The sequence below is a fragment of the Crassostrea angulata genome, chromosome 3 (assembly GCF_025612915.1).
Source record: "Crassostrea angulata isolate pt1a10 chromosome 3, ASM2561291v2, whole genome shotgun sequence".
Lineage (NCBI taxonomy): Eukaryota > Metazoa > Mollusca > Bivalvia > Ostreida > Ostreidae > Magallana > Magallana angulata.
The window spans coordinates 35,672,226-35,698,341 of record NC_069113.1 but is presented as its reverse complement, the minus strand read 5'-3'; the positions used below and the strand labels follow the sequence as shown (position 1 = coordinate 35,698,341).

Genomic DNA, 26,116 nt, shown 5'->3' with positions numbered 1-26,116 from the left:
ATTAATTACTTATAAAATTGTAATAAAACATGTTTTAAAAAAGGTAAGGGTAAAAAAACCCACCAAGGGATGGCAGGTTCTTTCTCTTTTTCAACAAATTTGTTTCTCTAAAAAATGAAATGTCAGGTAAAATTGGTTATTATTTCGTATTTATCGTCTGTTTTACCGCATGGTGTTGTAAATATTTACCTGGTAAATCGAAAAAAAGGGGAAAATATGAAATTCTTTTTTATCATAATTTTTCATTCTTAAATTATATACAGGTATGTAAAAAAGCTTTCATACTGGTTTTGAAAGAAATGTCTAGTACAAAAACAAGCATGTAAAAATAATTCCAATAAAGGAAGACAGAAAAGAAGGACATTCTCAGAACTACAAACAGACATGTGCATTAAAAAAAATAATGGTGTTTTGGTAGTCAACCAATCAGGGAAAGGCAGAAATCTGTTTTAAATTGCATGCTTTTTTAGTGTTTAGAATTTCTAAAAGCAGCTAAGCTCTTACTTAAAATCTTTAAATTAAACGAAGACCTTTAAATACAGCAGTGATAATCCATGTTTTGTTGAACGGTAAAGAAAGAATTAAAACCGAATAACAAAAAATCTCACCAAAGCTGATCATGAATAACCGATGGTGTACGATCAAAGAACTTTTTGATTCTCAACTTTAAAAACCAAAAATATGGCGATTTTAACATAATTAAAGTAGTATTCATTACTTTATATTTTCTTGAAAAGATACCCTGATTAAAAATCGATGCATTATCAGAACTTTATGAAATAAGATAAAAAGTTTTGTTTTATAAATTTAATGATGTCAGGCTTTCTTACCTCCCGAATCCTTACCCTTCTCGTGTAGGAAATATGCACAACCAGACTCCATCTTTTATTATTTATTATTTACCATATTAAACACTTCAAAATGACAAATGTACGTAACTGTTTAATAAATTAGTGGAACATAAAAAATGACAAAGTTTTCTTTTTATGATATGTTTTAATCGTGATATCTTTCGCTCAATATTTACTAAACACTTTAAACAAAGTGACGGATTTTTCTGAAGCATTAATTTAGAAAATAACCCTGAGTCAGTGTTATTGTCTTTTAATGCTTCAAAAAAAATTCTCTGACATATTTTTTTAATTCCATAACCGTTATGAGCGTATTAATGATGATGCGGGGACCAAAAACTGCCAGGAAGTTTAAAAAACTGTTGGTGTCAGCAGTTAATACCAGTTCTGCGAAAAGAAAAAAGATAGAACGAATGAACCGCGACAAAATAAAATTGAACTCTTTATAACTGTTCTAAATCATCGTTCATAATTACCGACCATACGTAAAAAGGTCAACGATTTTTCGTTTGGGGAATTTTTTGGTACAAATACGTTAAAGAAACTAAACATTTATATAGAAACCGGGAAGTTTTATTCAGGGGTATAAAACATCCCGTTTTTTTATCTCTGTATGTATCAGTCATCAATCGTTGAGTGTAACACAGGTATCGATATGGCCTTAACGCTTTCATCAACCAAATTTCGCCTTTTATTGGGCGTCTGCCTGAGTGCAATATTGATCAATGTTGCTGGAAGCATGAGTTTTGGAGGAGGGACTGAGGATAAGGTACAATGTACATGTATATATAAATTCAGTATAAATATTAATACATGCATATGTTCTGTTGTTAATATTAATTATACTGAATGGTAATTCATTCGATTAGTTAAGCTATCTCTAGCTAGCATTAATTTTCATGTAAAATCTTAGTTAGGACATATTTTTTGGTACGAGGCATATTTTCTGAAAAAGCGTTTTTAAAACCATCTAATATGTAGGTTTCAAAAAAGATAGTTCTTTTTCGATTTACTTTTTTTTATTATAAAAGTATTTCTCTGGATATTTTCTATATAAAAAAAGAGAAATACATCGGTACTAAACGTTAATAAATAATTAGAATAATTCAATTAAATGCATTAAAAATTATGAATAGTAAATTAAATTGTGTAATTAGTCATTTTTCATTAAAAAAAAAAGAATATGCAGTATTTGACATCATTCTGTTTTTAAAAAAAAACATTTCAGACCCCTTGGAAAGAAATTTCAGGACCTATATTTGACAATGATTTTCCTATTTTGCAATGATCCCGACTTTACTGAGTTTTGGAGATAGTAATGTGTGAGATTGTCTTATTATAACCATGTCCGTGTTTTGACAGAAAACCTGTCGAGTTAGTGAATTAGATGTGAATGAAAAAGGGGATGATGACCGACTTGTTCAAAATGGAGACCCGTTTCTATATGGAGATACAATTTACACGTGTGTTGATGGACGATGGTTAAATAGAGGTATGTGTTCTCACACTTGTATGTTATGTTGAATGGTGTATTGTTATGTACTTAGCATTACAAATATAACTTGATTACATTACTTAACTATGAAATTCTTTCTTTTATAAATACAGTAAAACTCTGTTATAGCGAAGTCCTAGGGACCAATGGATTTACTTCGTTATATCCGTAATTCGTTATATCCATATACAGCAAAACTCGAATATAACGAACACGGATATAGCGAATTTACGGCTATAACGAATTATTATTCATGTCCCGGCAAATTTCTTATATAAACCTATAGAAAATTGATGTATATAACGAACACGGCTATAACGGATTTACGGCTATAACGAAGTAATTTTATGACCCCCGCTGGCAAAATTTTAACGTATTTTATCAGTTTTATAACGAATATTTTCCATTTCAAATTTCATTGAAGAAACATGCAATTTTAAGATGCATATATAAAATACTCAAATTCAAATAGCATACGGAATTTTTTTAAAAATTGAAATGAAATGGTTATATTGACATTTTTTGTATACGACGGTAATACTTATTTTATAACTTACGATAGTTTAGAAAACTATTAGCCGGAAAAACCCTTAATTATTTTATAACGAATTCGCTATAATATTTTTTACGAATTCGTTATAAACGTATAGCGAATTACGGCTATAATGAAGCTTTTTCTATGGTCCCTTGAAATTCGTTATAAACGAGTTTTGCTGTAACGAATTCGTAATAATAACTATAGCGAATTCACTATATACATGATTTCTTTCACCAGACTATAATTTCTGTTAAATGAGGCTTAAAATAAAAATACATTACTTTGATACCTTTAATAATTGGATTTTAAATTGAAAAAATATTTATGAGAATAAATTCATTCAAACTATTATGTTAAATGGTAGTGCAAACTTTTTAACTGTAAAAAAAAATCGTTATTAAAGTGTAAAATTTCGTTATTATTCACTTCCTCGGGACTCAAAATGAGTTGCTATATCTGTAAATTTGTTATATCCTAATTCGTTATAACCGTAAAATTTTGCTAAGACTTGTAAAATTTTTACCGGGAATTCAAAAACAGCTATATCCGAAAATTCGCTATATCCGTGTTCGTACTAAACGAGTTTTATTGTATATACATGTACAGTACCTACGGTGAGAGGGTTACATGTATGAGATGGTGACAAGTGAGACACTCGTCATAAACACTCATAATACAGGGTGTACCATAATATCTAATACTATTTACTCTTGGAATAATTTTTTTTTTGAATTTTTTTAAGTAAAAAATCAAAGGTATTTTCATTAATGTATATGATGTAAAATTTTATTCAACAAATTTCACAAATATTTATGAGTTTTTGAAAAATTTAGCATTTTTCATAAAAACACACCAAAGTCAAAGAGAGTGCTCCAAATGACGTCCTTTTTTTTTTTTTATCAAAGACAACGTCAAGTCGATGGGTAGAATTCCTCACAACAGCCACTGTACGGATCCCACTTTCTCAAATCTCAAAATTTAAGGAATTGTTGACTAGTTGAGTTGGTATTCAACAGGGTATTCTTTTTCATAATTCATTAAACTATCGGTATATCAGGAGTGGGTGTTGTTTGATAATACAGTTTAAAACGGAAGATGCCTGCTTTCTTGTACGATTTATCTTGATTAGAATTTAACTCAACCAAAAAAATATGATGGTTTTTTTTATAACATCATAATTCTAATAAAAGCACGTTGTTCTTTAAAAACATTTTTGTGGAAAAAATTTAAAAGATTTTACTTTATATTTGAGTCGCAATTTACAATTTTTGGCCAAATACTATTTAATTTATACGAATTTCAAAAGGTATCAGATATTTTGGGACCCCCTGTATGATAACTAATAATTGATTTTATTCAGCAGAAAATGAAATGTTAATCTCTGAATATTATTTTTTCATTTTGATGTAATAATGTTAAAAGGACACATTACATTTGAGATTGTAAATGTCATAATATTTTATAAGAAAAAACTTCTTTCTTTAAGCCTCTGACATACCTTCAACACTAAGGAGAAAAAAACGAGGATGGTCTAGATTAAAATGCAAATGGGGTTGGAGTAGGAAGTGTGGTAAGTGTCTGTTTTTATATATATATATATATATATATATATATATATATATATATATATATATATATATATATATATATATGTATATATATATATATATATATATATATATATTTATCACATATATTAATATGTCCTGAAGAAGGGACGGGTTGTCCCGAAAATTTGACAATATTTTACTTTATTGGTTGTGTCTTTGGTTATTTTCAGTGCTTGTCAAACTTTTATTTGAAAGTTAATTAAAATATGCTAGAAGATTTTGATATCATAGTTTACTTGCCATTTTCTTAATGAAATCACTGACCTTTCAGACAAGGTCAACATTCCACCAAAGTTCACCAGCTGTCCACCCAGTGGGGTTGTCATTTATGCCGACAGATTAAGGACTACCGCAAATCATAGTTGGACTCAACCTACAGCGACAGACCCCGAACAAGGAGTTTTACCGTAAAGAAAATCTAAATATAATTGTATTTTACATGACATAACAGTTGACATTAAATCTTGCCCCGCCTATTAAAACTGAAATTTACATCTAAATGAAAAATGTACGTAATCATTTTACATTTGTTAATGTACAGGGTCACGCTGTCTTTTGGAAAGGAATCTGGATCGGAATTTGACAGGGGCTTTCAAGCGATTACATACGAAGCTGTAGACAATGGCGGACAAAGAGCTATTTGCTCATTTAGTTTTACTGTAAAAGGTGCATGCAAATAAAACAAAAAATTAACTGTCCGATGAAAATATTATCATCAAGTGAATTTCAACAAGAGTTGAAATAAACATTTCATAAAAGTAAATAATATATATACATGTACATTCAAGATAATCTACTAATTAACAAATATCATAATTATGTTTACAGTAACATCATGTTCTCCCATTAAATGGCCCGTGAATGGAAATGTGAATTGCCCTCCTGGAGAATTTCTATATGGTACAACATGTAATGTGACATGTCAGAAAGGTTATGAAATGGTCCCAATGACCAATGATGGAATCCAGTCCATAACCTGTAATGCAAATGGCCATAAAAATTCCCTGCCGAATATCTGCCAACGTAAGTTATCATCTTTATCAGTGATATCAGCGTTGCATTATTTACAATTCTAAAAACCACTAGAATGATTTTTTACTCTAGATATGTCCTTAAAGAACATTATACATTTTGAAAATGTTACCATATACAAAACTCATATTTGTCTTGATATCTCGTATTAGTTATAGAATGCCCTTCAAACGATCCAAAATTGTATCCAGAACATGGAACTGTTTCTTGTACGAATTCAAACTACTACAACAGTTTATGTACAACTAAATGCAAGGAAGGTTATACTCGCAAAATGGAAACAGAAACTGTATGTGGTGAGGACAAAACATGGTCGAATAAAACGCCAGATTGCAAAGGTAAATAATTTTTTTTTAATTAACTGCCCAAGATACGGACGCAATTACTTTAGAGAGCAGATAAAATATTTATTTAAAGAATGAATTCAATATTTATTTTTCTATACGATATAAAATGGTTTCGGACAATTTACACTCTATAAATCGCGAAGCTGTTTATAAAAAAGCATATTAAACTGTCTCAAACCATTTTCTATCGTATAAAATCGTATTATACGATATAAAATAATTTTTTAGCCAACCAGAAAGCGCGTTACAACCAGAACTAAATTACTTGTATATGTATGTAAAATATATCTATGGCATTGTATTAACATAATGATATATATGTGTTTAATATATCTATGGAATTGCATTCACAGATAGTCAACCTCCTTTGCTGAAACGTTGTCCAGAAAATATTTATACTTATGCCAACAAAACAGGTCCGTCTGATCCTGTAACTTGGGCCTCGCCGTTGTCAGAGGACAACTCTGGAATATCCTTTGTCAATCAAACCGTAGGTCCAATTAACGGATCTAGTTTTCCAGTGGGACAAACTGAAATTCGATACATTGCATCAGATCTTGATGGAAATGTTTCCCCTGAATGTGTTTTCTTTGTCATCGTTGAAGGTAATGAACTCTGATTTAAATAAAAACTTAAATGCAATAACATTAAATGAATATAAACTTTTTTTCTGTGGATTATATTTATACCACATGACTGAAATGTAAAGCATTATGTGTTCAAATAATTTCAGAAATAATTTGTGAACCGCCTCTCATACTTGATTCGTATATGACTATCGAATGTCCGGACGGATATACCTATGGATCTACATGTAAACTTGGCTGCAAAAGCGTATTTCCTCTCATTGGACAAAGCAATATTACATGTGAAAAAAACATCACTGCTTATCCTTTAAAGGGATATTGGAATGCAGGTGGCACGCAACCTTATTGCCAAAGTACGAAAACAATATCCTCTCTGTCTGTCTCTATCTTTCTCTCTCTCCATTTATAAATAAATATACAAGTTGCAAACTTCTTTATACTATGACATTTTTTTGCAATCTTCAGAAAACCCCTGCAATCCACTTCCATCGCCATTGAATGGAGCAATGGTGTGCGATACTTGGTTGTATGGACGATTTTGCCAAATGCAATGCACAGACAAATTTGATATTCCATACGGCGTAGCTGGAACAAATGGTGGAAGCTTTACTGGCGCCTATACATGCAGTGATCTTCAAGGAACTTTCACGCCATCCAATGTTGTGGCTAATTGTACAGGTAAATAATTTAACGAAGTTCTTTTCTGCGAGGAATAATTTTGATTAAAGGAAACTTCTTCCAAAATTGTTTCAAACTTTAATGTCAATATAAAAGAACATAATTATCTTACTTTTTTATTGACAGTTAGGAAAAATCCACGGAAAACAGGTATTTTGGGGGAGTTTTCCTATTACACAGGAGACTGTAATGACGCAACCGTTCTGACAGATATTAAAACAAACTTCATAAACCTCATGCAATATCAAGAGAAAAGAGGCTTTGCTGGTGTTTGTCCTGATGAAACTGAGTGTAATGTAAACAATACAGTGGTTACTTGTGGACCTGTTTCGGGACGTAGAAAAAAAAGACACACTCATGAAATAGGCACATACAGTGGATATAACAGTATGCCAACGGACAGAACCAAAAGGAATACACATGAAATACGTGTTGAAACATTACTGACAACTTCTTGGTACAATTTTAACTCTTCCAATGTAGACACGTTCTATTTCCTTGAAAGTCTGCAAACTAAACTTTTCGACGTTATAAAAGATCTAGGTAGAAATGGAAGTCTAACAGTAAGAGCTTTGTCTCCAGATAACAACAGTTTCCAACTTGGCTATAGTGATCCTTTCTGTGATGAGGGTCTTGCGGTCAGGTGGAGTACCTTAACTTGTGGTAAGTTTATTTGAAATGATTAGAATTGAGTAGAATAAAGCGGTGGTCAAAAGTTGAAATTTAAGACTTGTGGCTCTGCTTGTAGTTCCCTGCTCTGTTGGTACGTACCTAGACAACACAGACCCATGGAATCCAAAATGCTACGATTGTCCCAAAGGAACCTACAAGGATACAGAAGACGCCCTATCGTGTACATCGTGTCCTGTCGGCACTTCAACCTTAAACCAGGCGTCCATTAGCGAGAACGAATGCATAGGTCGGATATTATAATTATCTTCGACGTTATATATACATGTATATATATAATTTATTCATCTGTCTTCTCAACTCGATGGTTTTTTTTGTAATATTCTCCAAAGCAACTTGCATAAATTGTATATACAATTTAATGTACATGTGTACATATCTGGAAGTTATTCCACTACTTTGCATGTTTGCCTTACAGCCCAGTGCAAACCCGGGGAGTACTCCGTTTCTGGTCTTGTTCCCTGCAGCCCGTGTCCACGGTCCTCTTATCAGCCACAAAGTATGTCTTCCACGTGCTTAGCCTGTCCTCCAGGGAAAAGTTCAAAATCTGGAAGTACAATGCTGTCTGAATGTAAAGGTAAAAATCAAAAGATTTGCTTTGACACAACATTTTTTGGTCTTAAAATATATGGATGATATAATTTAAGATATACCAGTATAAGGTATGAAGGTATGTAATACAATGTACTAGTTTCTGTTGTCGTTGACGAGTTGGGCCTTCTTTTTTGTAGATTTTGATGTTGTTTTCAAACAATCCGGAGACAGTCTTTCGTTTTCTGCCAATTTAACATCGGAAGAAACACAGCTCACAATATCAATGTGGATTAAGATTCCAACAGCCCTTAACAACATTGCACTTTATAAAGCAGGCACGGCATCGTGTGACATCGAAATTCTATACAGGAACATGCTATACTTTATAATAAATGGGTATATATGTTTCGCATTTATTTCAATATTTTTAATTTATCTTTGTTAAAAGATAAGAAATGAGCTGTAAATACTAAACTGATATTAAATGTGAATTATCAAGTGTGCAACTATTACTCAATTTAATGCATTGAAATTGAAGTCAAAGCGATATAAACTTTATACTAAACGACTAATTAATATTGATTATTTTTTAGCAACGAAATATCTTCGAATATAACACTGAACACTGAAACATGGACTCATGTGGCTTTCATTCTGGACACTACAAACCAGTTCGCGCATATATTTATAGACGGTACTAAGACATTCTCTACGTCCATTCCACTAGCACCTGGAATATCCGTGATAGATTCTTTCTCCTCTATCATTGTACAAAATAACCAAGAAAACATCAATAGTAAGTTTGCATATTCTTTTAACTGGCATAATGAATAATATTTAAAGGAAAAAAAACCAAGACAGCCATTTACTGTACGTTCTCCTTTGATATTTTCTTCAGGTGTTGCAGTGTCTGGCTATAGACTTATAACCGGTGTTTCCAGCGATTCTGACGTTGCACAGCTTGCCTCAATGTGTAATGCGTCATTGTCATCCCTTATTGATCTAACAATAGAAAATCTGATTGGAGCATCAGTAGCTGTGCCAAGCGTCTGTTATAGTCAGTGGTTTTTGTTGTTTTTCTTGGTGCATCATCTTATATTTGACTTAGATTAATTAATAAATGTTTATTCTTCTAGGCAAAAGAAATTAGACACACGTCTTTACAAGTTGTGATTTAAATCCTGACACAAGTTTCTCCCCTTTGAAATTTACAATGTTGCTTATCAAATATATATACTCTAAGTACATGTTTTTCACAAATTTTAGTATTCTAAAGTTAATATTTATCATTCAACATTTGTATACCTAATTTTAGGCACAAACCACTGCAACCCTAATCCTTGTAACGGGCAAATTTGTGTGTCTGAAGCACAGAGCTTTGTGTGTCAATGTGAAAATGGCTTTACTGGAGATAATTGCCAAAACGCACCAAGGCTTTGTTCCGAGACCACTTGTGATAACGCAGGCACCTGTACGAACAACGGGGTTAACTTCACTTGTATCTGCCCCACGGGATATCGAGGGAAACGATGTGAAATACAAATAGGTACATGTCATTATCAAAATATCAAATTATTATTACAATATATAATTATTATAAAGCCAGAACTGATAACCACAAGATCATTCTATTGACTGTGTTTTTACAATGTGTTGTAACTTTAAATAGTGAATGGCGGTTGGAGCGAATGGAACGCTTGGGCTTCGTGTTCTACAACGTGTAATGGTGGAATGAAAACAAGAACTCGAGAATGCAAAAGTCCTCCGCCGGATTCTGACGGCATACCATGTGATTCTCAGTTTTTCTCGGAATCTGTTGCATGCAATACTGCCCCTTGTCCATGTAAGTATAATATACATTGTGTCTAAAATGATATTTTAAAAACCCAATACACTGCTGACCCATGTCCATATAAGTATAATATACAATGTGTCTGAAAATAACATTCTAAAAAAAACTATATATTTTAAATGAAATGTTTTTCAGCATGTTCGGAATTACCAAAATCATTTGGGACCAAATCCAACTGTTCTACTAATCAAGATGGAAATACTGCTTGTTCACTGTCTTGTCGCCCAGGATTGATTTTCTCAATCGCGAACCCGCCTTTAGATGAATATATATGTGGTCCGGGTACTGCTTACGAATGGAACGGAATACCACCGGCTTGTGGACGTAAGTTATTAAATGGATTTGATCAACCCCGCGATGCTGACTCCATTTAGCTCCCATGAAGTGTTTAATGAATGTTATTCAATGTTTATCATTTGATTATGATTAATGTTAGTGAAATCAAAATAAAATCCTTTTCGATTACCAGGCATGATAATAAGTTCTCCGTAGCATTAATATTTGCTTCGTTAAAATAAATGCACACTTAACAACTTGTATACCAATTCGGAGCTTTAGTTGTCATATAAGCCAAAATATAGAGATTAATTGAGTTTTTCAATATCTCAAATGACATATTAATTGATTTCATGAATCAAAGAAGTTTGCACTTTATGGCGGGATTACATGTTATAGGAGGACATGGACCAAGAAATGTCCAGATTAAAGCCAATGTCGGCTATGGTCGCCTCATTCCCTGTACGAAAGCTGCTTCTGTCGCCCAGTCCTTAAAAAACAATATGCAGGGAGGGCTGCAGTGTAGATACAACAACATTTGCGATGTTCAGGTGGAAATTTCCGGTAAGCCAACAAACATTTTTTTTTCCAGTTTGTTTAAATACGAGGACCTGCTATGTTTCATATTTTCATACTAATTAGGTACAAAAAATGGACGAATGAAAAAAAATCATTGTTATATTGAAAGCATTTTGTACGTAATTATATTATGGTTATTTGATTAATAAACGACATGTTGCACTTTCTATTTAAAGATTGTGCATTATATGGAAGAAAGCGGAGATCGACTAGTAGCAGCATCGTAGTTACTTTATCAGTCACGTTCACAAGTACCGATATTGACTTGACATCTTATGACTTGTATGAAAACAGTAAGTCAGCTATTTTTAGAAAACAGTACACTGTCTACATTTAATCTTAACGCTGCTTAATCAAACCGTTTTTAAATTTAATGGACCTTTTCAAATTTGATAGAAATCGATAATTCTATGGTGTAAAAGTTTGTTTGCACCATTTCCCCATCCCCCAATGATATTTTAAAATATTGAAACCTCGTTAATATTTCCTTATAAAGATTTATCCCAAGATGTGGAAGGAATTTTTAAAAGGACTTTTGCATTTTTGCTTTATTAAATTGATTTTATTGAGTATTTTGCCTTTTTTGATAGTTCGTATTTGTAAAAGATGTGAAAAAATATCAAGTCAAATCAACAAATACATTTAATTTCTGATGTGTTCAAGTTTATGACGCATGCGAACTTTACTTCTGCTACCAAACACAATTTTATATTAATCAATGGATGCATTTTTTAATCATTTTTTGGAGGTGGGTAAATTTTATGAAAGTTTGTAACTTTCTCTAATGACATTCTGTTCAAATGTAATACTGCAATGACCAATGCTTAAATCAAGCAGCTTTTACATAGGTTTAATGTACTGCTAAGTACATATATTATTTGGTTAATGCCATATGCTTTTTTGTCAGAGGATGAACAAACCTGATAGAATTATGATATATGTCCACTTATGAAATGTATTATGATTAAAGGAGTTTAACGTATTTTTTTTCAATAAAAGACAACTTAATTATCTTTTAACTCCCATTTGTATATCAGTTATTGTACGCATGATTCTTTATGATAAAGGAAAACACAAACGGTAAATCATTGTTTGCTTTACTTCAATCTTTACTCGACAGTGAGTCAGCCTCTGGCGGAGCTCTTCACGGCAATAGACGAATTATCAGCATCTGCCGACCAACTGAACTCCTCGTACAGTCTGTTGAGTTTTGTTGTGGACGGAATCACTTACACATCATCAGATGTTTCTCTGACGGACTCCGTACTGTGTGAATCTACTTTTGGAACCACAGATGTTCTTTGTGGTAAATTTACAAGTTTTTCTGTTGATTCCTCCTCCCCCGCGCGATGTGTTTTACACCAGTTGATATATGACTTCTCTGAACATTGGTATTGGATTGGATTTCATTAAACAAAATGCATTAATGAGGTTCGATGGTCGATAAAGTAACCATCCATCAGATCTGCTTTGAATTTTCAAAAATGTTTTTTTTAAGACATAAACTATTATTTATTAAAGAACATTTTATTCAAGAACAAATTATCGTTGAAATTTGAATATCTATACATAACTCTTTTTTGCAAGGAGATCAATATAGTCTAAAAAAGGGCATAACCATCTAACCCTCTCAACCGTCAATTTTTAAAAAGAAAATTGAACTGTATTTGATCTTAATATTTATTTACTAATATTGTTGGACTAAAAAAAAGACTCATACCTCATCTTAACATTTTATTTTACCGAATAACATTAAACATATATGGACATATTAATACTTCTCTTGTCTGAACAAAACCCCCTCATTCAAATATACGTGTGCATATATCTTCCTTATAGTAGAATATTAAATAGTAAATTTACATTTAATATGTAAACTACATGTGAAATGGTTGATAATGAGTTGACGTGCTTGTAAAATTGTTTGCAGTGGAATGCCCAAGTGGAACATATTATCTTCAAGGTCTGTGTGAGGTTTGTCCCATCGGGACTTACCAAGACGAGATGGGTAAAACGTACTGCAAAACATGTCCTAGTGGGTATACTACACAGTTTGTCGCCAGTCAAAGCTCTACTGCTTGTTCAGGTAATCGGAAGTTCGATTTGATTTATGAGTAAATTTCTGATGGTCACTTTTAATTTTTTTTAACTAGTTATCTAGTAAATAAAAATTATCTTTTCGTGTTTTAATATTGATGTTAAGATATTAAAGAAATATTTAAAACATATTTTCTCACTTTAAAAAAGCTGGTTTTCAATTTTGTCCCCATCGATTTTTCAATGTTGCGAAGCCCGTTATAACATTGTTTGTCACGAAAAAAGCTCGTTTGTTATGCATGAAATAGGAAACTTGCATAACAGCAATTATTTATTACCGAATGGTATTTCAAATACTAAAACATATTTTTTTTTCTTTGCAGTGCCCAGTTCTGCAAGCACTACAGAAAATAATGTAAAACAATGTAAGTAGATATATATTAAGCGTTCTCGTGAGATGAGTTTATTCTTTAAACATCATAGTTTGATTGATGGAATTGCTCTAAAGGTTTACTTTGATGATAATTACTCTTCAGTTTTAGGGTTAGAAAATCAGTATTTTCTCATAATCAGCGCCAGTGGATCCTTGATCGTGATTATAGCAGTTGTGGCTATTGTTTCTATTTGTATATACCGCTGTACAAAAAGGTAGAGAGTTTTACTATTCACACATGAAAATGTATCTCTATTAAAAGCATTGATAACAATACTGATGTATGATTGGCTATAGAACAGCGATGCAAATAGATGAAATGAATTTGATTTGGACATATTTAATTATATAAATATATATAAATAAATTAGACAGCATGCGATGCAAATGTAAGTCTTTTCCATATGCACTTGGTTTTCGGGAGTACATAATTACATGTATGTATTAAATAGATACAGTAGGATATCAAGATCTTATAAATATTTTTGGAAAAATCATATATCATGTGATCATCTAGTACTTGCATAGAGACTTGTATGCATAAATCTTTCAATTATGCAATCCTAACATTCAATTTGATTCAACACTTAGAACAAAGAAATTATCGGTTCTTGAAAAATTTCTATTAAATTTTGATTATAATGAACAGTAACTATCGAAAGGTCTTATTGAATAATTACTCGTGTCTATTGATAATCTTATGTTAGCCAATGGTTAATGCATTCTGATAATATGCTCTAAACTTCAAATGTATTCAGATTCAACGTAACGTGGGTTATCTTAAATTAAAATATGAAATAAAATTGAACATCCCATTGTATCATAAATAATTTTAATGTCTTAAACTACATTTACTTTGACTGTACTTGTTTTTCATTTTTTGACTGTAGATCCCAATCGAAGATCAACACAGAGAGAAGTATATCTAGAGTAAATCGAAACACATTGACTCCCAACGGTTCACCCCCTCCGTATGAGGCTTGGGGGTACAAGAAATAATATGCTCACCTGTATGTCGAAAACTTGGTGATCGGATTTGCAAATTATTTATTTTAAATCGTCTAGATAAATGTTCCTTGTTAGTGATAGTGCATTACGTGTACGTGAATATTTGATATAAAGGGCTCGTATGTTGACTGTGATATTATATAGCATGTGTGGGTGGTTTGAGTTACGATATCCTTGTTCAATGATTTGAAATTATCTCGAGCTTCATTTTACTTGACTTTGTAAGCCTTTGCTTAAAAGTTTCAAAAATTATGGATAGAGTATAATATATCTCTTGTTTAGATTTTAATATATCGTTTGTTAGGATTTGTGAGGGAACGATATAAATTTTATCTCCCTAAGTATTATTAATAGTGGATGGTACTATTTAGTTCTAGTCACTTGTAAGGGTTTTGTCTTTAATTTTTAAATGTTTCATGCATATATGACTAATGTCTGTGTTGTTCTTGTTCATCATGATTTTTATTCAATTACTTGTATATGTTATTTATCTTATTAATCTCCATGTCAGTATTTAAGCAGCAATTTTGCTATTTCTAATGACTAAGTAACTAATGTTAGCTGCTTAGGAAGCTTCAATGCCAATTTCTCAGTTTTGCTCTAAAAAAAAATTGCAGTTTTATTAACATTCGTGGGCATGAATTTTCTTAGATAAAATCAAAATAGCACAGTGTTGCAGATACAAAATTTGATGGATAATGATCTAGACGATACTTTAATAATGTTATTTGAAGAAAAAAATGCACTTCAATTACCATTTATAATTTCGATCAATTCAACAATGAAATTAAAGAAAACTGGTACTCAACAAATATTAATGAACTCAAGCCACAGTGTAGTTTGCTAAGTTTAGTGATACAAATGTTATTGCTTTATGATGATGATTTGTGATTTGGTAGTTCTGAAATTGAAATAATAATGAACATTTGCCTAAAAATGGTAATTCATTGTTTAATCCTGCATTCTCGTACTATTGTGTACAAAGATACAGACAGATATTTTCCAAAACAGTTTTTATTGTCAGGTAGCAAAATATTCATTTCATAAAATAGACACGTGCGTGCAATAGTTGTACAGAAACTTTATTATCTTGTATTGCTATATTTTTTTTAATGAAAGAAGCTACACAATTTGAATTCTGTATTCTACATGATTCAACAAGTTATGTACAGTATTTACTTAAGAAAAAAAAGTTATTTTCTATAAAGTATTTAATTGAAACTTCTTCTAAAGGCATTCTTCCGTAAACCTTTCCGTATTTGGTAAAGTCTTTTCCTTGATACAATGATTCTACTTGAACTAATTTTGAAAATCCACTTTGACATGTTCTTACCCAACAAAGATCGTGCCTTCCTTTTGTTAACAATTGTTAAATATACCGGTAAAATTCTCTTTCAAGCTGACTTTTTCAATCTACTTATTCGTTTTGGACAAATAAATACAGTTCCTAGTGTGTGTCATATTCATTTTAAGAACAAATTTAGAATTTTCGAAATATAAACAAAGGCATGATTAAAGCTTTGTTTACATTACAAAGAATATTAGGGTCTCTTTATATCCCTTATAACTTGACGACTGAAACTCAAATTGTTGTTGACCATTAGAAATGCCTAATTTGTAAACATTGTAAACATTGAAAACGGAAAAAATAATCTTGACGGCAATCGAGACGTTGTCCCTGTAACATATTTGTAGTTCCTTCCCTATAAGTTACTTCCATTTCACATCATTTACATTTCACGACTTTTGAAACCGCTTTTCTATTAAAATATCTTTTCGATTTTAATGTCTGTCACGAGCATCTTCCACTGACTAGCTAAGATCTAAATATGGTTATTTTTAATGACACAAATATTCAATAAAATTTACCGCATACCAGTTTTATTATCCGAGATTAGCATGGTTGGGCGGTTAACCGAGTGCTGTTTGACAACACTAGTAAAAATGACACGTGGTGATAACGGACAGTGTTTATAATCAAAAGCCCGAAAGAAAAAAAAACAAAACAGGTGCATAGAAGACACGGGACTCTAAGAAATTACAGGTAGGATCAGGTGCCATAGAGTAAGCATCCTCTGCTGACCAGTCAGACTCGCCGTGTGCTCTTTGTCGTAATCGGGGAAAACGGGAAAATCCGTTGACAATTAAGTGATACATTTTGGTCTAACAATAAGTGTCAGCATGCGACGCAGAGGAAGACTGTATTTGCTGACAAGGTCGTTGTATCGACCGTAGAACTGACAAAAAGCTGACTTTAATCGCGACTGTTGAGAGTCCCGTTTTATCAACTTGTTTGTCAGTAGCTTGCTTCGCTTTAAAATCTGTTCATACGAAGAGCATGCCCTTGTGCATCGAATCAACTGTGACAAAAACTACATATATATGCATAAAACTAAACTAGAAGATTTATAAAACCGATTTAAAATGAATTCATCTTTTTTACAGGAAACAATGCAATATATCTTTTGAGAGGGGTGGTGTGAGGGAAAGTTTAATATCTGAGATTGGTATTTAAATGAATCGAATAAATATAGTCTTTGATAACCATCAAAGTGAGTTTGTGATAAAAACACGATGATAATGCTGTTAAATGGCGGTTCAAATCATAATACATTTTGATATATTACATATTAAACAATTTATGTATCTATTTCTGTTACTGCATTTGGATGTGTTCTGCCTCAACGTGTAAACTTTGTTTCGGCAATTTTAATCTCAATCTGTAGTAAAACTCGTCTCGGATAAGTTTTTTTCTAAAGTTGAAAATAGAAGTATCGTGTGACGGCCAGTAGAGTTTCAGGAAGCCGGCCATAGATTTATTTATCTCCCCATTATTTTGGGGAGGAGGGTACCTCTTGGACTGGCATCGAAGCTTAAATATATTTATAATATTTTCCACATGACGCACGGATGGAAGATCAGCCTTGGTCTGAATTAGGACCACTGATTGGTTCTCCTGAGCTTTATCCAGTACAGTCATCATCATACCGTCATCCTTACGGAGAATGATAACGCATGCGCTGGAATCGATCAAAGCCTCCAAACCCTGTAGATCTTGGCCTGCAATTCATTTTCAACAAAATTAAATTAGAGTTTATTTTGATTTTTTGTGAACTTTTTTTTTTGTGAACTTTTGTTTATGCCCTAAGATATAACATCTGGATTATTTCGTCTAACTTTACTTTCATTCTATTATTGTAGTGAAAAATGAATCAAGACAAAGGGCACCAAATATAATATTTTTTGTTATATTGTAATGCCTTCTGAAAAAAAGAAAGTTGATACTGATGAAAAATATAATCTATAATAATAAACAAAGATACACGTATATTAGCAAACTGTAGAATCAAAAATAAAGACTGTAATAGCTACATATATGAATGTTTAGTCTTGATCATCTTTGAATTTCCTGCTAGACATGTCTTCCCCCATACAAATTGTACGTCACCATCCCTTTATTACTGACAGCTATTACAATATCTCCTAAATACAGACAACTATTTATACTAATATATCCCTTAAACGATTATGGTAGACCTTTTACCAGGCTTGTTTATATTTACAACGTTGTGTCCCTCTTCACTTACCCACTTTTAACTTTAATCATACTCTCTCTTTCCATATTCTCTCTCTCTCTCTCTCTCTCTCTCTCTCTCTTTGTGCATTAAAAAAAACATAAACCACCACCTACTATTCGAAATACTTTTTCACATTTCCTTATTGAGTCTTAACTCACCGCTAGTTTGGTCTTCCTTGGTACAGACTCGGTACCCAATGTTCTCTAACTTCGCCAGCAGCGTACTAGCCTCCTGCACGTGCTCGTCATCATGCCAAACCAAGGCATCCCACGCCTTGTTCACTTCTGAAAATGGTTGATATTTTTTTAAGTCTCTCTCGACGAATCTACCAAATTACTTGATATGAAATTTCTTGAGCTTTTTTTCCAAATCATGAATATGAATCATGGCTATTGAAAATATTTGTAAAAACAATGTACTTGTGTTTTTAAGTTGTTAAAAATATTATTAGTAAATGGATCTGCGAAAAAGCCAAAACTGATTTGTTATAAGATTTTTTTGCATTAATGATAAATATATTAAGATGTTATGAATTGAACAAATTTTCCTTTTTACAAACTTTTGAAATAATATATCGATTTTAAAACCTATAAAACTGTTTTTGCTGGAATATTGGGTAGTAAAATGTCACATATATTTGCTTATTTCAAATACTGTGGACAACCGAAATAAATAACAACCGAGTTAAATAACAAAACCATCCTAAAAGGATAAAAAAAACTGGATTTAACTTATAATTTACTTAGTTTTTTGTCTATTCAAGTGCCTGTCTTCTAGCTTTTTAATTAAGCACATTGATTAATACAAACGACCAAAAACCAAAAAACAAAATAATAACTAAGAAAAAACAAAAAGAAATCCATTAATAATGATAGCTGATGACGCTGGAGACATGATAAGATATGGGACTTTACTTAGCAATTGCCTCTAGTGCCATGGGCTAAAAGAATATACCTCTCTTATTCAGAGTATTCGGCTTCCAACATTTATACCGAATTCGCCATTGGCAATAACAGCATAGGAGGAAAGTAATCACGATAAGAATGATTGCAATAAGAGACACTGTGGCGACAACGGCAATGTAAATGGAGGAAGACGCTTGCGATCTGGACTCTACAAAAATGTAAGAACATAAATACACCATTTCTGACACTGATCTGATTTCAAACAATGTCGTACTTTAAAAGAAACCATAAACATATACGACAGTACATGTACAATATACTGAAAACATTTATCAAAAATTATCCAAAAAAACCCCCACAAGAAATCGTTGATATGTAAGCGTCAATGAAATTTGTTGGCGAATCAGTGAAACTTAATGTACATATAGTAAATGTAGCAAGTATATATTGAAAAAATCTTTTCACAAAATGTATTTAATTTCACACTAGCAAGTTAAATATCTATTTGGCTAAGTCCTAAACATGTAACAGCTAGAACGATTTTGTCATGTCATATTTGGAAATTGTTAGATATATAGGTATATGTAAGTGGTGGTCTTCAGACTTGTTTCAACGGGGTTTGACTTCAGTGTAAGTTATCATAAAATAATGTGGAGAAAAAGCGAAGCATATGATTTAATTTGTATAATTGAATGGTATTCATAAAATATGATGTAAATGACAATGGTATCCTTTTACATCTATATAAAAAATAAATATATGATATTGTTTCATTCGATATCGTATCGTTTTAAATAATATAATGATGTATTATGTGGTGTTATACAATTCAGTTTAAGTTTGCAAAAACGAAAACCTAAAAAATCCAAAACAAACAAACAAAAACAAATCCAGAAAAAGGTAACAAAAAAAAAAAATCAACAACAACAAAAAAACACACACAAATAACCCCCGATTCTCAATACGAGTTCTTAAATTGTTTGTTTACCTGATAATGAGAGAAATATTGTCTTCCTAACGTGGCCTTCTTCAAAATGGTCATCAATTAGGATACAGTCAAATGACTGGAGGTCTTCTTCTGTGACGTCACGTATGGTTAGCGTTGTCACCAGTTTCCCGGTATCATTTCTAAAATTTAGATGACGGTTTAAATGTAGGTTGTTTTTATATTAAATATTGAAATTAATAAGTTTAGCTTTCGACTTCCTAAGCGTTTAAACGCCGTTATGTATATCTTATTTATACTTAACTTTACATTTATTTTCGAATAGATAGAATCAGAAAGAAATGGCTAATTATGTAGGGAAAATCAATTACAAAACAAATGAAAGAAAAAAAAATTTTAAATACTAGACTACAGGTAGTTAACATTTCTTTCAAAAAAAGTTTATTTCAATACAATTTGAAACGATTGCAACAATTGGTAGTTACACCAATGGTCGTTTAGCAAAAGAAAACAACCAATAATTATAATATATTCTTTGATGAATATTCTGTGTATCATAACAATTAAATGTTGCTACATGCATTGATTTCATTAAGACAAATTGATGATAAATATGATCTTCTTGAATTCTTACAATTTTACATCAGTTGAGTATCTATTTGTAGTGTTCAGTTCTGATATATCCTTGCTGTTTCCGTCCCACGAAAAATTTGGAAAACTCAGTTCATAACAAGTCCCCATATCTGCCTTGCACGTGAGGGTTGCTGTTTCTCCGAGGCTGACGGTAACATTTTGGACTGATGCGACGTCTGGTTTAACAGTTGCACATTCTTAATTTAAAAAAAATGAAAAGAACATATATATATTTTAATATATATTATATATAATATATATAGTTTAATTTCAAAAACTTTATAGAATTCTCGTACGAACGAACTCTTTTAAAATGGTTTCTTAAAAGATGTAAGTAAGGTGAGTAATTTACTTTGAACAATAACCAAAACATGAGCTGAAGCATTTTTCCCGGTCGCAGAGCAGGATGCTACACAGATAAATTTACTGAAACTCAGCTCCGTGCTGACTTTTCTGATGTTAAGCATTCTGGGGTCATCGTATAGCCTACATGTGTCATCTTTACACCAAGTAAATTGGTATGGCTCAACCTTCGTTTTTCCATTGGGCAAATGAAACCACTGTATCTGATCGTAAGAGGTAGCAGAACAGTTTAATAGCAGCGATTCCTGGCTGAACACAACCGCTGAATAATTTCCACTGGAAATAACTGGGTTTTCTGAAACATAGACACAAATTCAGCATGTACTCACTACTCAACAAAACCTTGTAGACACCTAAAGCTCAAATCTAAATAAAATATATACATTTCTTTTTGGCATAGCCTATTCAAGTGTGTTTTGAAAAGTCTTAATTATTTATTGCCCAGAATTATGTCGAAATCTCAACACATTAATTGATTACCTTCCACACCACTGTTATAGGTTCAGCAATATCAGAAGAATGTGAATGGTAGATTTTCATGCACGCAGAAAGGGTTTTGCATAGATGCGTTTCTTGTAAAAAATTTAAATGATGTATTTCATGCAACGAGTCATTTATAGACAATATTTCAAACAATAGCACCGCTAAGCGGAGCATCCGCTCGCGACATGAGTTATTGTGTGTAGGGATGCATTATTTAGCAATATATAGTTATGTTAATGAGAAGACCACATTCTACTAACCCCTTCATTACTGCAAAAACTACATTTTTTTACCTGCACTAGATCTAAATCCAAAAAATATCAAGTTGATGATTTGAACTGCTTACTTTCACTTTGGTTTCAAAGAAGTGAAGCGGAAGATTGATAACTCTTACTAAGAAATTTCGATTGATAACTCGTATACAAAATTGATTATGACATTGATTTAATGAAATAATTATTTGTAATAGTATTAATGGTTTGGAAAGGCACATGCATTTTTTATTTGTTATTTTACAGAAGTGTGCAATTAATGATAAATATTTTTTAGTTTTGAACGATTTTGTCATAATGTATGCCCCCCCCCCCCCCCCTTTACAATGGTGTAATTTTATCTAAGTTTTTGCATAAAAATTTGACCAATTAATATGACATTGCATTTGTTTTAATCTTTTACAATGAGGCATATTTGTGCAAAGGTTGAGGAAATTCTATTGGAAGGTTTTTTCTCAATTTACTAGAAAATTGAAATGGAGTGCACACACACATACATACATACATACACACATACATACACACATACGAACACACACACGCACGGTAGCGATGCTATATCCCCTTCGCAACAAGTTGCGCGAGGGGATAACGAAGCGTCATTTGTAAATTGAGTTTTCAGTAAACAAAGGTCATGGTCACTGCTTTGCACTTTAAACGCACACTGTCCAGCTGTAATTGTTTTGGCTTTAGGTTTGCCTTTGGTGTAGATACTAAAAAAATGGTAACAAAAAAATCCCTTAAAATGTTGTTTTAAATACGAACGAAGCACCTTTAAAAATGTAACTCATCTTTTTTTAAATTTATTTACAGGATGAATAAACTTGAGTAATATTACTCTTTTTTGGGTTCTGGGTTGCACAGTCACCTATTCATGAAACGGACGACTAAAATTGATGAAAAAATGATACACAAGAAACTGATTTCATTCAATACAATTCTCGTTCCAAAGATTCAAATTGAATACTACCGACATCTGACAGGATTGTGTTCAATATCACTAAATTGAACAAGTATACTGATAAAGTCTTAATAATTTAATCAATCATTAAATCAATGAACCGATCAATCAAATATTATTTGGATATTTTTTTTGAGATGAAGAATCATTTATTTCCTTCTGTTTGTTAGGTGTTTGAAACATAGGATCAATGAGAAGCGTTAAAAAGACGTTGCGGTAAGTTTTCGATCGCGCCTTGTCACTAGGTGATAGCAAGTTGGTCAGTTTACCAGGAGTGATCTCATCATTTATATGGACAAGAAACTTTTTACATTGATAAACTCTATCCAGGTGCACGTTTTGGTGAAATTTCAAGGGTTTATCTTTCCCCCCAAGGAATCAAGGGTGAATGTCTCAATAATTTCCGAACAACCCTCGTATATACTGGCTATATTTTTAAGTGTATGTCATAATTTCTGACCTATTCAAGTACCCGACCGTACGACTATACCATAATACAATACTTGAAATCTTCACAACTTAAGAGGTTTTAGATAATACTAATGCTTCACCGTAGAAACCGGAAAAAAGTACGTGACGCTGGGGCCTGTCAAACCCCTTGCTTGATTTATATATTCTTTAAAAAATTTCTTCTATCTATATGTTTGGGAAAAACATACGCCTACATTTATCTCTTCAACCGATACCTAAACCCTCTCCAATGGCCCCATCTTTAACCACCGACATGAATTACAGATAGCAATTGAAAATTTAACTGCTTCGAAAGACCGACCTCGTTTAAAGACTGTAATATGCACATGCAAATTGATCTACACACGAAGTTTACGTTGAGCAATTACAAATGGTAGTTTCATTTATATTTTCAGACAGGGGTAACTAAGGTCAAGACGAAACATTAGCATATTGTCAAAAAGAAATAAACTTACCGCAAGATGCTATAGCAGACGACACTACCTGCAGCAGAGTAAAACACCACCATAACAACTCCATCGCTGGCCTTTATTTTAAATGGTTCAAGTGTTGCAGGAAATGGATTACTTCAATGCGGGACGAAGAGTATTATCTGAGCGGTACATGTGTACCATTTGGCAAGCTTCCTTTTTTTTTTTTAAACTAGTCTTTATCAATTATCAATATTCTTACTTCTCTGTCTATTTCTTTCTTGCTGTTTGTCACATACACACACAAACAAGACGAAATGTGTTTTTAACTTGTCTTTCTCAATTGTCAACAATTTTTACTTCTCTGTCTCTTTCTTTCTCTCTGTCACACACACATACACACACACACTCACTTACACACATATCAACATGAACACCATCGGCTGATATGGCAGTTGATAAAAGTTATTCTTCCAAAACACACGAACGCGTGTGTAATTAATGAAGGAAATGACCATTCCAGGATCAAGTGCATACGGAAATCAAGATTCTTTTAAAGATCACGTACCACATCTACAATTTAATACGAGGAAAGAAAGAAAAAAGAAAACTAACCGCCAACTTAAGTGTTGTTTAAAAAACAATCTGTAGATGCTAGCAAGTGTTTGCATTAAAGTTAAAAAAAACTAGCTTAAAATATGTTTTATATCCTTTGTGTATGACTTTTTTTATACACAGCACCGTTTTTACACCGTGTTTTGATTTAACTCAGATAAACCCAGGTAAAGAAATGAGATATAGAGAATGAACATGCAGGTGACGTTATTCGTCTTCATGGCTATTTAGGCACTTAACTAGATCTATCAACACCGTTCATTAAGTTGGCCGTCAACATTCCCGCCTCAGGTGCGGAACATATCGAGGTATTTTAATAACAGAAAAAGATATTTCAAAAGTATATGACATCGAGTGCGCGAGATCAATTATTTGGTTCGACTAAGGGTAAAAAGCTGTTATTTCGATGTGACAGATTTTGTAGCTAAATGCCATATAATGTAATATGTTTGTTAACGAAGGCGACATGAAGAAAATACCTCTTAAAGGGACATGGTCACGATTTTTGTCAAATTTAATTTTGCTGTTTTTATTGTGCATTATGCCTTAGGAATGCATATCTAATGATCATATGGAATTTAAAAGTCAATCGGAGAGTTATAAGCAAGACTCTTTGTCATATGTTAAATATAACAGTAAAAATCTTTTTCAAGCTGTTTTGTCTATCTTCTCATTCATTTTAAGCATAAATAAACAGTTACTGTTCCTAACTTTTTAAACTTAAACTGGAAGTTTCACTTTAACATTCAAAATATAAACAAAATCCTTGTTTGCATAGCAAAAAATTGTAAGCTCTGAAACTCTATTATAACTCATCAAATGACTCTTAAATTTTGGTTGCTTATTAAACATACATGTACCTCAATAAAGCATTGTAAACTTTAAAATCGAAAAAAATTGTCAAAAAGCGTGACCATGCCCCTTTAATAGTATTTTTAACCAGCCTTGTAATGGTCACTGGCTCTGGAGTTGTAAATATCATACCTATAGGTCTGTACTCTTAAATTACAATTAATAATAACTGAAACCATTTTTCTAAAAAAAATTTTCAGATGACTTTATTCAGGATGAATCTATTAGTTCTACTTAAAGATGACTAAGTGATATCCTTAAAGCCCCTTTCACAATTGGCGCACAACCACTTTACACACTTTGTGATCGAAATTTTTGAGCTTCGCACGAGCTCTCGCATACGTTGCACGAGCCCTCGCTTACGTTGCACGAGCTCTTGCATTCGTTGCATATGTTTAACTGGTCGCAAGTCTCCTCTGAATAGTGGACATGCACACTATTCAGACGCGACCGAACACGATCCAAATTATCGCAGTGCAACGCACGAACATTATATAGTACGAACGTTTTACAACGTTTTGTGTACTCGTAAGAGTGTTACTCGATTTATAAAGATCGTAAGATAAATCGCTGGTGTTTATGCGTCTGTTTTGCGACCGTGAGACTGTTGCTCAACGTGTCTCATGTAATCTTGCAACGTTTTACTATCATTGCACGAATTATCAGCCTTAATATGCCATGAGTTGCTACTAGTATATAAACCCTTTTCAAATATTCTCTGTTTAAGAACAAAATTTACAATATACATTTATTGCATGATGGTGAGGGAAATACATGTACATGTATGAAGATTTATTTCCTCAAGAAAAATCCCATTTCCCGAGGGCTTCGCCCGAAAAAAATTGTTTTCTCTGGGGAATAAATCTTCATATTCCCTGATCATTAGTAAACAAATTAACAACAATAAACGTTTTATTATACCAAGCAACATATGATTACCCAAAATACGCCGATTTGATTTCTAATCATGTTTGACTTTTCAACAGTCGCAACATTAACGTCGGGATTGTTTGATTTTTCATGCAACTGTCTCACATTTCTTTCATAAATCATAGATAGTTAAGTTGGTTCTGAGATATA

The 26,116-nt window shown here is 32.3% G+C and overlaps 2 protein-coding genes across 5 annotated transcripts; one reads left to right on the top strand and one right to left on the bottom strand.

Moving 5' to 3' along the window:
• Positions 1-1,469: 1,469 nt before the first annotated feature.
• LOC128177952 (sushi, von Willebrand factor type A, EGF and pentraxin domain-containing protein 1-like) lies at positions 1,470-15,683 on the top strand. 2 transcript variants are annotated; one of them, XM_052844886.1, is made up of 26 exons: positions 1,470-1,620; positions 2,214-2,343; positions 4,371-4,454; positions 4,766-4,901; positions 5,036-5,160; positions 5,323-5,517; positions 5,679-5,864; positions 6,227-6,478; positions 6,607-6,813; positions 6,926-7,138; positions 7,265-7,801; positions 7,887-8,057; positions 8,247-8,405; positions 8,560-8,758; positions 8,956-9,158; positions 9,261-9,419; positions 9,678-9,908; positions 10,032-10,205; positions 10,350-10,538; positions 10,890-11,054; positions 11,246-11,362; positions 12,190-12,375; positions 13,000-13,155; positions 13,490-13,531; positions 13,643-13,754; positions 14,430-15,683. In XM_052844886.1, the coding sequence occupies exons 1-26, from the start codon at positions 1,507-1,509 to the stop codon at positions 14,536-14,538; spliced, it is 4,551 nt and encodes a 1,516-aa protein (XP_052700846.1). In that variant the 5' UTR covers positions 1,470-1,506; the 3' UTR covers positions 14,539-15,683. The 2 variants fall into 2 exon arrangements, with proteins under 2 accessions (XP_052700846.1, XP_052700847.1); XM_052844887.1 differs by lacking the exon at positions 13,643-13,754.
• On the bottom strand, positions 15,211-24,930 carry LOC128177955 (uncharacterized). 3 transcript variants are annotated; one of them, XM_052844889.1, is made up of 7 exons: positions 23,615-24,881; positions 20,962-21,267; positions 20,611-20,806; positions 20,019-20,158; positions 19,080-19,238; positions 18,284-18,409; positions 15,211-17,607 (listed from the first exon to the last, which is right to left on the bottom strand). In XM_052844889.1, exons 1-7 carry the CDS (start codon positions 23,676-23,678, stop codon positions 17,204-17,206), a joined length of 1,395 nt encoding a protein of 464 aa, XP_052700849.1. In that variant the 5' UTR covers positions 23,679-24,881; the 3' UTR covers positions 15,211-17,203. The 3 variants fall into 3 exon arrangements, with proteins under 3 accessions (XP_052700849.1, XP_052700852.1, XP_052700850.1); XM_052844892.1 differs by lacking the exon at positions 23,615-24,881 and adding an exon at positions 21,749-21,899; XM_052844890.1 differs by lacking the exon at positions 19,080-19,238 and having other exon boundaries at positions 23,615-24,930.
• Positions 24,931-26,116: the final 1,186 nt, after the last annotated feature.